The sequence below is a fragment of the Cydia amplana genome, chromosome 9 (genome assembly GCF_948474715.1).
Source record: "Cydia amplana chromosome 9, ilCydAmpl1.1, whole genome shotgun sequence".
NCBI classification, from domain to species: Eukaryota; Metazoa; Arthropoda; class Insecta; order Lepidoptera; family Tortricidae; genus Cydia; species Cydia amplana.
Window position 1 is genome coordinate 14122289 of NC_086077.1, and position 13251 is coordinate 14135539.

General features: G+C 36.6%; 1 protein-coding gene and 1 long non-coding RNA gene across 5 annotated transcripts in view; one reads left to right on the plus strand and one right to left on the minus strand.

The window, feature by feature from the left end:
• Positions 1–13251, plus strand: part of LOC134651187 (caskin-2) — a 435866-nt gene that overhangs the window by 243874 nt on the left and 178741 nt on the right. The window contains exon 1 of one of the 4 annotated variants that reach the window (XM_063506231.1): positions 624–1006. The exons of 1 other annotated variant lie outside the window; for it this stretch is intronic. Coding sequence is in view for 2 of the 3 variants with exons in the window: in XM_063506234.1 (XP_063362304.1) it covers positions 973–1006 (34 nt within the window). In the remaining variant the exon portion in view is untranslated. Of the gene's footprint in view, positions 1–623; positions 1007–1355; positions 1393–13251 lie in introns of those variants that run through there. 2 more of the 4 variants (XM_063506234.1, XM_063506235.1) reach the window with 2 other exon arrangements.
• The window catches only part of LOC134651226 (uncharacterized), a 179148-nt gene that overhangs the window by 106197 nt on the left and 59700 nt on the right, over positions 1–13251 (minus strand). The gene's annotated exons all lie outside the window — the stretch shown is intronic.

The window sequence follows — 13251 nt, forward strand, 5'->3', positions numbered from 1 at the left end:
TATCCCACCTATATATCTACATTCACATGCCTTTGACAATCTTAGGTAAAGGAAAAATACTTACTTTTTGTTTTATTGTAATTCGCAAATGGTGCCTTCAGGTCCTCTCGCCTTTTATTCACCTCCACAGTCTGTGGATGAGAAATGGATAAATTTTAATTCGTTCCGATGAAATATTTCGCCCGCCAGGTTTCACACTCGCTCAGAATACAGATGTGCGGTTGTTAAATTAATTAACTAATTTTTGCTGCGAATTTTGCATTTCCAAATGGAAACTTTCTGTTTAACAAGAGGTTTTTTGACGTGCTCAATTGGTTGCTTAATTCAATTTTGATACGATAATTACCTCCATCAAACTTGTATTCATTCATCTTGGACTTTAACAACGTTCATCCAATTGTTCTAGGTAGACACGTTTGTTTAAAGCGAGCGACAACCACAAGGAACTGAACATGTTGATAAACAGTTGTCGCAGTAAGCACCTATTGACGGTGGCGACGTGCAGAATGTCGCAACTTTATCGATGCACTCGTCGTCGAGTGTGCAGATAACGGCACCGCGTAAATAAACTACAATCGTGGGTTATTACATTATCGAGCGGCAGATCGCGGCCCACGCGAGCCCTGTCAAAGAAGAAAAAACTACGAGAAACGCACAAAGGTCCGGAGCAGTCGCTGGACTTGTTGGGTGCGATGTTCTGGCGGGAAGAGCAAGGGGGAACGGCTACCGCGCGACTCGCGTCGCTTGCACTCCGCGCTCAGCCGCTCAGTTTCTCACCCGCGCTCGCTGTGAACGCACGCGCGCTCCGCTCAGTGAACGAAACGTGTATCCAATTTAAACTTGTGACAAAACTTAGTGCACGGACGTGAGTCTTAAGTGGATCTCAGTGCAGTGTCAGTGACGTTCCATTATGAATGTGTGCTTTATGTGCTGAAACTAATTACCCCCGTGAGTTTCTGGAAACTTAAGCCGATGGTCCTCTTGAATAGTAACATGAAAATAAATGGTAAAGTCCCCTAAGTTTATGCATGATGTGCGTGTTCTATGTTGGTATGCTGGATTAAGATCTGATTGGTTTGCACGACGCACGGATCATTCGAGGTTTGCACATCACGGGAGAAGAGGCTTAAAAAAAAACATGTATAAGTGAATACGGACCACCGAGACAGCCAAAACAATGGCAGACCTTGGTCACCACACACAGGCGACATTGACTCTCCAAATGTAAATTTGAGTTAGCATGAACATAATGGTGTGTTTAGAAGTGGATGTATTATGAATAAAGGCTTGTGTGTGTGACCCTGTCGCGCCTACGGGACTTGTGGGTGGACGGCATAGCTCCACCGCCTAGCGCAGCAGTGGGTGTTTGAATGGAGCCAGTTAATAATAATGGTGAGATTTAATCACCACCATGGAGGTTACACAACAAAGCAAGCATGCCTGTTGTTCAATCGTAGAAAACTTTGGAAATAATAGTTTCTGATAAACTAACACAGTTAACCTTGAACGCGCTTGTAGCATAGCATAGGCGTCTTTACTTTACTAATCCTTGACTCGGGTCTGCCAAACATGATGGCTACCTAATTACTTTACGATCTCAATACTGATATTAGCTTTGTTTGAAACTTATCTTTACTCTGATCTTGATTGCCAAACTATTCAAACTAACTCTGATAGACAACAAATATCATTTGATATTGGTCCACCTAAAATGTAACACGATAATTGTGTTAAACGTTAGCACATGTACAAATAATTAATGTTCTGCTAAAAGCCTCTGAAGAGGCTGAATCCCTACAAGCTCGAGTGTAACTAAACAATTTGCACATGTTACGGAACAGACCTCAGATGTCGACGGACAAAAAACAGCTCCCCACATGTGCAGCCGAATTCGGGGCGCATACGATGCGATGACACCATTAGGGTGAATGTTTAGCCAAATGTAGATATTCGCTAGAAACTTGCTGCAACTTAAACAAATCTCGCTGACCTTCAGGCGTCGATAGCGTCTGAGAATAAAACTAGAATAATTGTTGATTAAAAGGTTCAGCTCAAGCGCGAGCAATATTTATATCGGCCACAAAAGAACCAAATAGTGATAGTAAAGATAATAAACGTTGGCCCACGCATCTGAAATAACAAATCCGAAGGAGAGAATGAAATTTAATTAAAGATTGAATTACCCTGTTATTATAGACGTATGATGAATGAGGGAAAAGAGAAAAAGTCGAAGGTTTCTCAAAACCTGCGCGGGCGGCACGTGGGACGCCAGATGCTCGCGCGCATCCACGATCCTTTATCTCGTGACTAACTGCAGCTGAGGATTAAGCCCCATTATGTTGCAGTTAAAGCGGAACAAAGCTTTCAAATCAAAAGACCTTTTACAGGGGTGTGCAGTTTGCGTAAAGAATTCAATGTTCTTGAAGATGTTTTTATTGAACTTGAAAAGTATTTTGGGTGACGCAATAATGTTCTCGATAAATATTCTGTAGATCATAAAGTGGCATAGATAAACGGTAGCAAGCAAAACGTTCAGGAAGTGAAAGCGGCTCCAGGAAAACAGAAATCTTTTAGAGAAATCAGATCAGGTTATCTTTAGCTTAATCCAAAATGACAGCCATAAACTACAGCAGAATTTGCGCAAATGGCCGTCTAGATCCCAAAGGGGTCAAGTCCGGCTCGAGGAGTTTTTCCACCGATTATGATCGAGTATCTACGGTCACTGCCTTGTACGGCAGCCTGCGCCGGAGTCGCTCTATTGACAACTGTGGGATCGACGGCGGCCCGATAAGATCTACTCTCTAGGTGTTTTCATAATTTCTCTATCCCTATTCGATGTAATTGAGCGCATAATGTGAGAAAATCGTTTAGGAATTTGTTTGGTATGAATGAATGGGCCGAGATATGAAATCAATTGAATGTCAATATAGCTAAGGTATTTAGGTCATTGTGCTAACGATTCTACGTATAAGTCATACCAAGATTAAATCGTCGCCGATAAGAATCTTTCGAAATATTGTAATTTTTCAGGATAGTTCAATAGTTGCTAAACATGCTGTGAATTTTAATTAAGAACCACCTACGTGGCACAAATGTATTCCAGTAAATGGAATCAGAACAATACCTACTTCTCTGGGAACTGCTAACATTTGCAGTAAACCTGCGTAGCAAACACATTGTAAACTCCAACAAACACTCCTTAGCGACACGTGTAGCGAGTTTGAGTAATCGGCAAGAATGCTTTATGAATATTAATTCCGCTGAGCGCGAGGAAAATCAAACCAGGTGCAACAATACTGCTGAGTTACATCTGTTTCAACTGTTAACCTCACTTGTTATAACTTTGTATGCAACGTTATTTGTATTGTAACTGTTCTCCAGTTTTCCTATGTTGTTAAAAGCTACAATGGCTGAAAGAAACGGAATTTGGTAGCAATGTTTAAGCAACTAACCAATTTAGCTGTGAGTTACTGAACATCTACTGTATTAGTTGCAGACGTTGCAGTGGTTGAGGTAATTAAGGAAGATTATACAGAGGCTCACGGACTGAGCGATCCTTATAAGGTGCTTCTAGGTAGAACCATTATCTGTGTTTGTGTGATATCAAAGTCCTAGGAAACCGGTATTGATTATAAATTATCTGACAATGACATCACGTAGGCTAATGGTTAACATTGTAATATGCATGTGTGAATCATGATAAAAAAGCGGCCAAGTGCGAGTCGGACTCGCCCATGAAGGGTTCCGTATTTAGGCGATTTATGACGTATAAAAAAAAACTACTTACTAGATCTCGTTCAAACCAATTTTCGGTGGAAGTTTACATGGTAATGTACATCATATATTTTTTTTAGTTTTATCATTCTCTTATTTTAGAAGTTACAGGGGGGGGGACACACATTTTACCACTTTGGAAGTGTCTCTCGCGCAAACTATTCAGTTTAGAAAAAAATGATATTAGAAACCTCAATATCATTTTTGAAGACCTATCCATAGATACCCCACACGTATGGGTTTGATGAAAAAAAAATTTTTAAATTTTAGGTCAAAGTATGGGGAACCCCAAAAATTTATTGTTTTTTTTTATTTTTGTGTGAAAATCTTAATGCGGTTCATAGAATACATCTACTTACCAAGTTTCAACAGTATAGTTCTTATAGTTTCGGAGAAAAGTGGCTGTGACATACGGACGGACAGACAGACGGACAGACAGACAGACAGACATGACGAATCTATAAGGGTTCCGTTTTTTGCCATTTGGCTACGGAACCCTAAAAATGGATCTATTTATATTCGAACAGAAACCACATAACGTTGACAAATATCTTGTATAGGCAGGTATAAATAATACATTTTAGAATTATATAAATTGTATGCATAATCAGAAGCTTTTTTATTGCATTGACGAGGTAGAATTAAGTATTTAACCCTCTTTTTAAGTATTATAAATTATACATCAGGAAGAAAAATTAACGCGAATCCGTGTAATTGAAGCGCACGTACCACACCACCTGTCAGGCAGCTGCCAGGGATTATATTCCAAAAGCTTTCTTCTCGCCGGTGAGTCTTAACTCTCAGGTGGACCAGTATAAGCGCGCTCACCCGTTATGTATAGTTGTTATGGGTCTGACGTTACGCTTGTTTTCCAGGTAACTTGAATAGTCCATGCTTGCAGTACTTATGGGAATATGTTTACAACAGGCGTTCAAAATCGGTCCGAGCACTCCCCCAAAACCATACAAGGACGCAGATGTTTTTGAACGTGCATTTTAGATCCAGGTGTGTGTGATGCATATCTTTTAACATTTATGTTACAGTCAAGTCAACAATCTTGAATGATGTGTATTTTAGTCATGTTATTTTTATATTGTGTCATGTTTACTACCGGTGCAATAGTAGAAATTATCTCAGACATCGTTGCTGTAATTTGTGTATCAAGATTCGTACTTGTTTGCAGTTAGATCGCATTTCCTCTTTACATCATTGCAAGTTCACAGTTTGATTCAGCGAAATTATGATTTTATAAACAGGAAACTAAATTCAAGCTAAGAACTTAATATCTGACCTGGTTTAACTCTGAGTAATTGACAAAGAACTCTCCATTAGGACGCCTGACTGAATTTTCGTTCTAAATTAATTTGCTCGAGGAATCTTGACGAATTCACTTATTACGTCTAAATTAATTCCTTAAAACGTTACCGGAGACCTTTCAGTGCCCGAAATGAGGTCGTTTCTAATATAATTTGTCTCATCCCACTTTCTATCTCTCATTTTCCTCTCTAGTAATTATATTTACTAAATCTTTATGCTCGTCTGCTTCTATCCGTGAAGTGTATTTGTTTTCGTTGGTATCTTTTTTTTGTTTTCGTCACTAGATCCAAAATAATTTTCTCTCTTAAATTTGGTTGACCTGTCTATTACTTGCCTCATAAGTCGGCCTAATGTATCCAATAGTACTCCATCATGGGCAGCACGGCTGCAGAGGAAATAGGACTGAAAATAAATCGCCCTTACACGGCAGACTGAAATAGACTGGCGTTCTGTGCTTCAATTTCTTTGCTATTACCATATCCTGTGCCGGAGTACTTCCGTTGCTATCGAATGTTACTTCCAAGTAGATGTAATGATGGTTTTATTTACTTCCTTTGGTAAATACTTCAGTAAAGAAGTATTTGTTTTTATTTATGCTTGACTGCAATTTATCAATATAAATATTTGGTTGTGCTTCCTTCGTTGTCATAATAAAATTCAAATGGTAAACATACATTCCTCGAGTAGGCCTTGGTTCTTCCACATATGTAAGATTATTTATTTATTCTAGCACACAAAAAAGCGGTTCGTAAAATTGTTTCGCATAATTTCGTGCCAATAAAATTACTCTTATAATAACATCAATAAAGGAGCAAATGCTCGAGCAGTTTGGGTACACAACTACACATTTACCAAGAAATGTGTCTTAGTATCCGTGGTAAAAAAAAAAAAACAAAAATCATATAAATTCCGCTGATAAAGACGACGAATTGAGTAATTTCCGGATAGACAAGCCTTTACGGTGGCCGAACCCTATTAGAGGAAGTAATAGGGTAATTTATAACATTAATCAATATTCAGACGCAATATAATGCCTTTATTTATACTAGAGCATTAATTAAAACTCACATTACCGCAGTTACACACAGTTAATTTGCCGTGGGTAATTTACTTCGCGCCGTATCGTTACAGCATTGCTATTATATCGCATGACTCGTAGATACTTCCATGACGAGGGACGGTGACATGTCGTTAATCACTCCCATTCTTTGGAAGAATTTTGATTTTCAATCTGAATGGGTATAGGGATTAACAACGACGAATGACAGTTAATTAAAAGTTTCCGATAGCTGTGAGTTGATTTGATTAAGTCAATGGACCTGCTTACCGTGGCTTTAGTAGAGAGACTCGGAGACATTGTATACCTATTCGTAGCACTGGTGCATTCAAATTTACCTTCTTGAAACGTGGTGCGAATATTTTTGCACCGAGAATGTTTCAAGTAGGTGAATGTTCAGTCGTTTAAAGCAGACGGATTTACTGTCATACCCAAAGTTAAGGGCTAAAATCTTATTTACCGGCATAAAGTGTTTTTCGTATAAATAACGACCATAAAATTACATTGGAATTAGATCAATTAAACTAAATTACTCCTTCTATTTCATTGGAAAGGTGTGAAGAAATTTCATATTACTGAGATAAACCCCTCTAATAATTAAGACCCATTGTTATAACACAATCCTTCAACGATACTATCCATATCCGGATCATTTTTTTAATTTTCAAAACTTTCTCACAGCTTCGCGCCGTTTTTGTTATCCTGTTTGTCCGGAATAAATTAGTTTCAGGATTGAGTCGAGTCACAGCTGTGACTTTTTTAATTTCCTCTATTTGTTTACTTTGTTGGGGCGAGTTAAAAAGTTTTTAGGGTCGTTAACATTTTTATTTTTTGGATAAAGAGTTTGAGCGTGGGGTTATGTTCTTATGTCCATAATTCACTCGTGGAAGTAATAAAAAGGTCATCTTTATCAATTATATCGCAGTTTGCTTTTAGAAAAGCTTCACAGGCAACAAAACAATTCGGTTTTAGACACAAATAAACATGTCATTTTTATTTTTTATCAAATTTTACGTTAAATCCTACTACTAAATAGACATCCACTTGAGGCTGTGTTCCCTACAAATTATCAATACAGACAATAACTAAATCTTGGGGATTCATCCGAGTCGCAGGTGGCCCTGCGATTAACGTCCTAGTTGTGTAGCTCCCATTGGTTGCGTTCTCATGGGACCACTATTACTTGACCTTTAGATTCGTAACAACTACAAGTAATGTGAAAGTAGACGTCATACTGGTTTTCCTGAGATTTCAACTAGACCATGATTGGAATGACTGGTCTGGCATCTAGCCAGGCTTAAACAACTCTCTTAAGAGCTACGGTTTACTTGAACGATGCGGGATCTTATTAAAAGATTATACGAACTTGCTTGGACGGATGTAGTTTGCTTGATGTTGATGCCTGAGTTAAGTCTAATTTACAAATTGAACAAATATGTAATTATGAAGTGAAGACAACGACGAGGGATTTGTAACTCTGTAAACATTCGCGTTTGATTTGAACACGTCTGTTATGTTAACCTGATCTTTCTCATAGTTCTTATTTGCTTCTTTAACCGGATGGTAACCAGTGTCAGGTCAGCTAATAAATCCTAACATTATATTACAACCACTGCGGCAATTAATGTTCATCAACTCTTTTCAGTCTACTGAAGTCCGATTGGTTGTTTGTGTTGTTAGGTTGTTACTGAAGATTGCATAATTTCTTTGACAAACCGTCAGTTTAATTCAATAAAACAACTTTTTACTGCAACGTCGCTGAAATGATTAAGTTTTAGTTAAGTGCAAAACTTTGTAAGTCACGATTTACACCTAAACTTCCAAACCGTCTTCAACTTGACCAACAAGAATAACTCCGCGTAAACAATGTTCGCTAGAAAGTTTCCGACTTCTTTCTTTTTCCCGTCATCCTCGCTCGGTCCGATTAGTCAAGGTTCCCAGTTTGGTGCATGCCTTATCCGGCCTCTTTGTAATCTCAACACCATTTACGCCTCTGTCATCGCTATCTTTCTCGCTTTGATTTAATTGTACCCTTTGTTCTTGAAGCATATGTTTAACTGCATGTTTGGAAACTTTTTCTTCATTAGCTGTATCAATGTGTGCTCTGTAATTAATATCTTCAAAGTTTACGGGTCAGTAACCTGCATGTCTTGAATGTCAAGGTAGGTGAAATTGTGTTTTATACTTGCATTGATTAATGATTTTCTTAATTTAAGTGTAAGGTCAGTATGATTGCAATATTATTATTTGAATTGTATCATTGAAATTGTACCTATGCATTTATTTGTTATGGCGCAAACCAACTACTTAGGTAGAACTTATTGGTTATTAATAAACCCTTAAAGGTGATATTATAAATAGATTTCCGATAAGCGACATACTGGTTCATTTTGCTCGACCATATCATACCATCACATTTTATTATAAGTATGACGAATTTGTACATTTTGATGTCCAGGTCTCTTTTAAAATAAATAAGTGATTCTCGTCTATATTTAATATATCGCACAACAAACGCAGGTGGGTAAATGTTGCTGAGTTATGGTTGTTTGGTACTTGTTTTAATACACAATTTACGTTTAACTGTTTAACCGGTAACTTCACAGGAACTAAGTAATGCAACATAGTAGAACTTAAGATAACTTGTCGTGAATGTCGTGATGCATTTGAGAGTACAAAAAGGTGTAGTGATGTGTTTAGCAACTTGGCAGAAAAGTGACTGTTTAACTTCATGTCCACATTTCATAACAGATGGCGCTGTAACAAAAGCAAACTAGGTAACGCTAGTTCATCATAGAATGTACATATCGTTCCTTGAGAAACAGGGTGTCACTATACAAAATTAGGAACCATTCGAATAGTGACGTTGTTCCATTTGTCAAAAGTTGAATTTTCAAGGAATTTTGTAGGAAGGAATTTTGTATAGTGACACTATGTTTCTCAAGGAACGATATATAGGAAAATGTCTAATATGTGAAAAATCCCCCGGGGGCATTGATATAGTATAAAGAACTGGATACCCAATCAGCCGCCAAAAATGGCCCCACAAAAGTGATGTCAAAACAGATCATGCATTACTTTTTCGTTTAGTCTTGTTTGAAACGCTCAAATGTGAAGTTGTCAACAATTACGAAATGTGCCGTTAAAATATGTAAAAATAACAATGATAAAACAAGGAAAAAGGATGGAATGTATTTCTTTCGGTTAGTTCTTTGGATAGCATTACATAATTTATGTAATCTGGTGGTAATTTTATGGTTTTGAATAAATTAATTTGTTAGTACCAAAGAAGGGATGTTAAGGAACAAAAATCTAATGAGTCGATGTGAGGTCAATATTTTTTTATAATTTTATATGGAATTCATAAGAAATAATATTATGTTTAAATTCAAGATTTCCAAGAAAACCTATGCGACGTGCAAAGTGGACTGCTATTTAATTATAGCAAGAGATAGGGGTGATGCAGTTTTAAACAAGGGGTACCTAATGATTCTCCGAGAAACTTTTAGCAGATTATCGATTCGCCGACAACGATTCGCCGAACATCGTTTTGCAGAGTCATTTATTTGTAAATGTAACTTTTGGTCGACCAACGTTACGTATACTCTTGGTTCACATACAGTTCAGTTCGCTTCTGTGTAAATTAGCAGAACTATTATTGGACGAATTCCATTTCGCAGAGTAATCGTTTCGTTTAAGCAATGTTTAGTCGAATAACGTTTCACATTTTACATATAAGTCGTTATTTTCAAAACAAAAGGATGATATAAAATATTATCATTTTTGCGTTATGTATATGTTTATAAAATACCTGAGTTACAAAGCAGTTAGCGAATATGTAGTGTCAGACTCGTGGTAAGGCTACAATCGCACTACATCAAATTGGTGGATTTGGAAGGAAATGCTTGAGTTACTTTAGAACAGTGTTTTTCAAAGTGTGGGTCGCGACCCCCAGGGGGGTCGCGGCACTTGTCCAAGGGGGTCGCGAAGTTCAGCTTTGAGAGAAACTTATGGAAAGTAATTTCATTTTTTAAACTTAAAAATATCCAATCCTTTTAAATTTAAATTTAAAGTTTAAATTATTAGAGTTTAGAAAATACCGAAATCATAATACACATGCCTTTAAAAATTGAGGAGTTCCGTCAATTCCTCATGGATTCCAACATCAGATCAGAACCAAAATTATTATGGTATTACCTCGAAGGTAACTTCTTTCAAACAAAAAAAGAATTACTCAAATTGGAACGGAACTAGTTAATTAAATGTATCTAAAACCATGTTTATCAGGCTCAAACTAAAAGTTGTTGTAAAGGTTAGTCATGTCCTAGTATAGTCATAAATAAGAGAGAAGTTCAGCTAGTCAATATTAATGCCAAATGAACATTCGACCTATTGTGTTTCGACCTATGGTTTCTCGGGTAATTATGACAGTTACTAAATGATTATTCTACGAATAGTAAATATGCGTATCAATGTTCTGCTTATTGACTACACTCGCAAACGACTATTATGCGTAATGAGATTCGGCCAATCGTTACTCTGCCAAACAACCCGTCGGCGAATCGTTGTCGGCGAAACAAAAATCGGCGTAATTTTTCTCGGAATATCAATAGGGCACCTTAAACAAGGCAAAACGGCACTTGTGTGTTCGGCCCATTTCCCTGTTTCCGACATATACACCACCAATAAGGGCTTATATCGACTAACTGTAAATGCTAAACCTGTCGGAACACAGTGACAACCACAGGATTTTTTTTATAAAGTATAGGTAGACTTTATAAAAAAAATCCAATCAGTATCTAAATGTCCCCGTGCACCCGCGCTATGAGTAAATGTAGATCTTAAATACACAGTTATTTAATAAGTAGAATTTATTTCAAGGAAATTAGTATTTAAAGACGTATACTTACGAATTAAAAATTTAATTTGTTTGAATTTGAACCACGAATTAATTTTATTTGAGCTCCCGATTAAATTAAATTTGTTTTATTTATTACTTCAATTGGTTTTCCTGTACAGTAATACATATTAAAGTGTACCAAAGTGACTCCATTCGTTCATTATTCTCGTTTGACGTTGTTTGACGTAAATACGTTACGTTTAGTGCCATCGGACTAAATTTTTTAACAGTGTTGGTACTTATGTTTGCAAATTTGACACTTAATGCTTATGACATTAAGCTCTTTTCTGTACGAAACATTTATCTTGACTCAAAATTTACGTAAGCGTTTTTATCATCAATGCAAATGGTGCGAAACGTCATTGGGATCCACATTTCTTGACGTTTTTGTTCTGCTTTGTGTGTCTATTTCTTTTATATTAAGTCAGTGCCCGGGGGGCGTCATAGCGATAGAAAAAGGAGGAATCTCCTGTCTTAGTTAAACTCCCAAAAAAAAATGTGAACAAATGTTTGGTAACGTAGCAACTTGTTTAAACAGTGACATTGTAAATGTAAAAAAGCGTTTCCTGAATTTCTTTTTAGTTTATGTGAGTAGAGTCTGCCGGAAGGGTGGAATGTATGGGCCCCAATAAATTCCTCTACTCTTCTCTTTCCGCATAGACTCTATCACGAACCTGAAATGACTTATTTTAATAGCGTTTTGCTTGTCTTGTTTATAACTCCAGCACCATTATAGAGTGGCATTTAATTACTCTCTTTCTGTTGTAAACTCGCATAGTCATACTTTTAACCGCGTCATGAGTTTAGAACATTAATACTAATGGGTTTAACCGATGCGAGTTTCTCTCACCCTTTAGCTCCGTCATTATATCTGTTAATCTCATAATCTCCATCGTCAAAGTTGGCCACAGTAACAGTAAGCCCTTTGAGCTGTGGAACGTCAACAATGACTCCCTAATCACCGTGAGTAAATTTATGTGGGACTCGCACATATTCATATACAATACATATCTCTATATGATTTGATATGATATGATTTATTTATCTCACAATATACAATTTCACTTAAAATTACACATGGTAGATTGTCAGGGATTTATATTGTGATTGTCAGTTTTTTTACATTACGAAATAATTGAATAAGTATGAAGAATAACAGTCACAATCAAAATTTCATTCAAAATTTAGGTATTAAATTACAAATCGTATGTCAGCAGTTTTACAATAAATTAAAAACAAATATTTAAAAAATAAATTGACCGGGAATGGATCGTTATTAAGCTTTAAAATAAATAAACAAAATTGAGCATTTATGTCACAGAAATTAAGGTCACAATGAGAGGATCGTCATTAAAGGAATAAACAATAAATTATAATAAACCTTACAATTCAGATGTCAACAGTCTAAGTAAATCTAATTAGTGATTTCATAAAACTCTTTTACAGAATACAGTGGTTTATCCAATGAAAAGTTTCTCAAACGGCTCTTAAATATTTTGTCAGAGGGCTCGTCTTTCAAGTCTTGGGGTAGTCGCTCGCTCGCTCGCTATAGTGGTATTAGTAAGTACTCTATACAGGATGGCCAAACACTAAGTGCTTTCCCGTTGCCATGGAGGTTTTGGGATTATACTGAGTAACTTTTACTATGGGACCAACCCCGAAAAAGCGAAAAAAATTTTTTTGCTGTTTCATACATTTGGCTGGTCCATTTTCTATGGGAGGGTAATTTTTTTTCTTAGTGATATTTACGTTAATTTCACTAAGGAATTAATTAGGTTTTCCTGACGTTCTTGATTACTTCTTGTTTCTTGTTCACGTCTCCAATTTCACCCTGTATCTCTATTGACCTGTTATTCAACTAATTAAATAAACCGTTCAAAAATCTGCAAACTAGAATTTAATTAACTAACGTTGTTATCAATTAAGCGACTGTCGAAATCGATTTAAATAATTAACTCAGAGCTTTCGATCATTTCGCTTGTCGATAAAAATAATCTGGTTTACCCATTATAAATATTAACTTTTCGAAACTACGATACAAAAGAATGTGGTATATATCGTGGCAGGCGATCCATCAAACGTGGTACTACGTCCACACCTAATTGATGATTATTATACCTTATTGCAAAGAGTTAAGGTTCACAATGGTCAAGTGGTGCTAGTAGTACAGTCGCCATCAGATATATCGGAGCAGAGGTGCTCA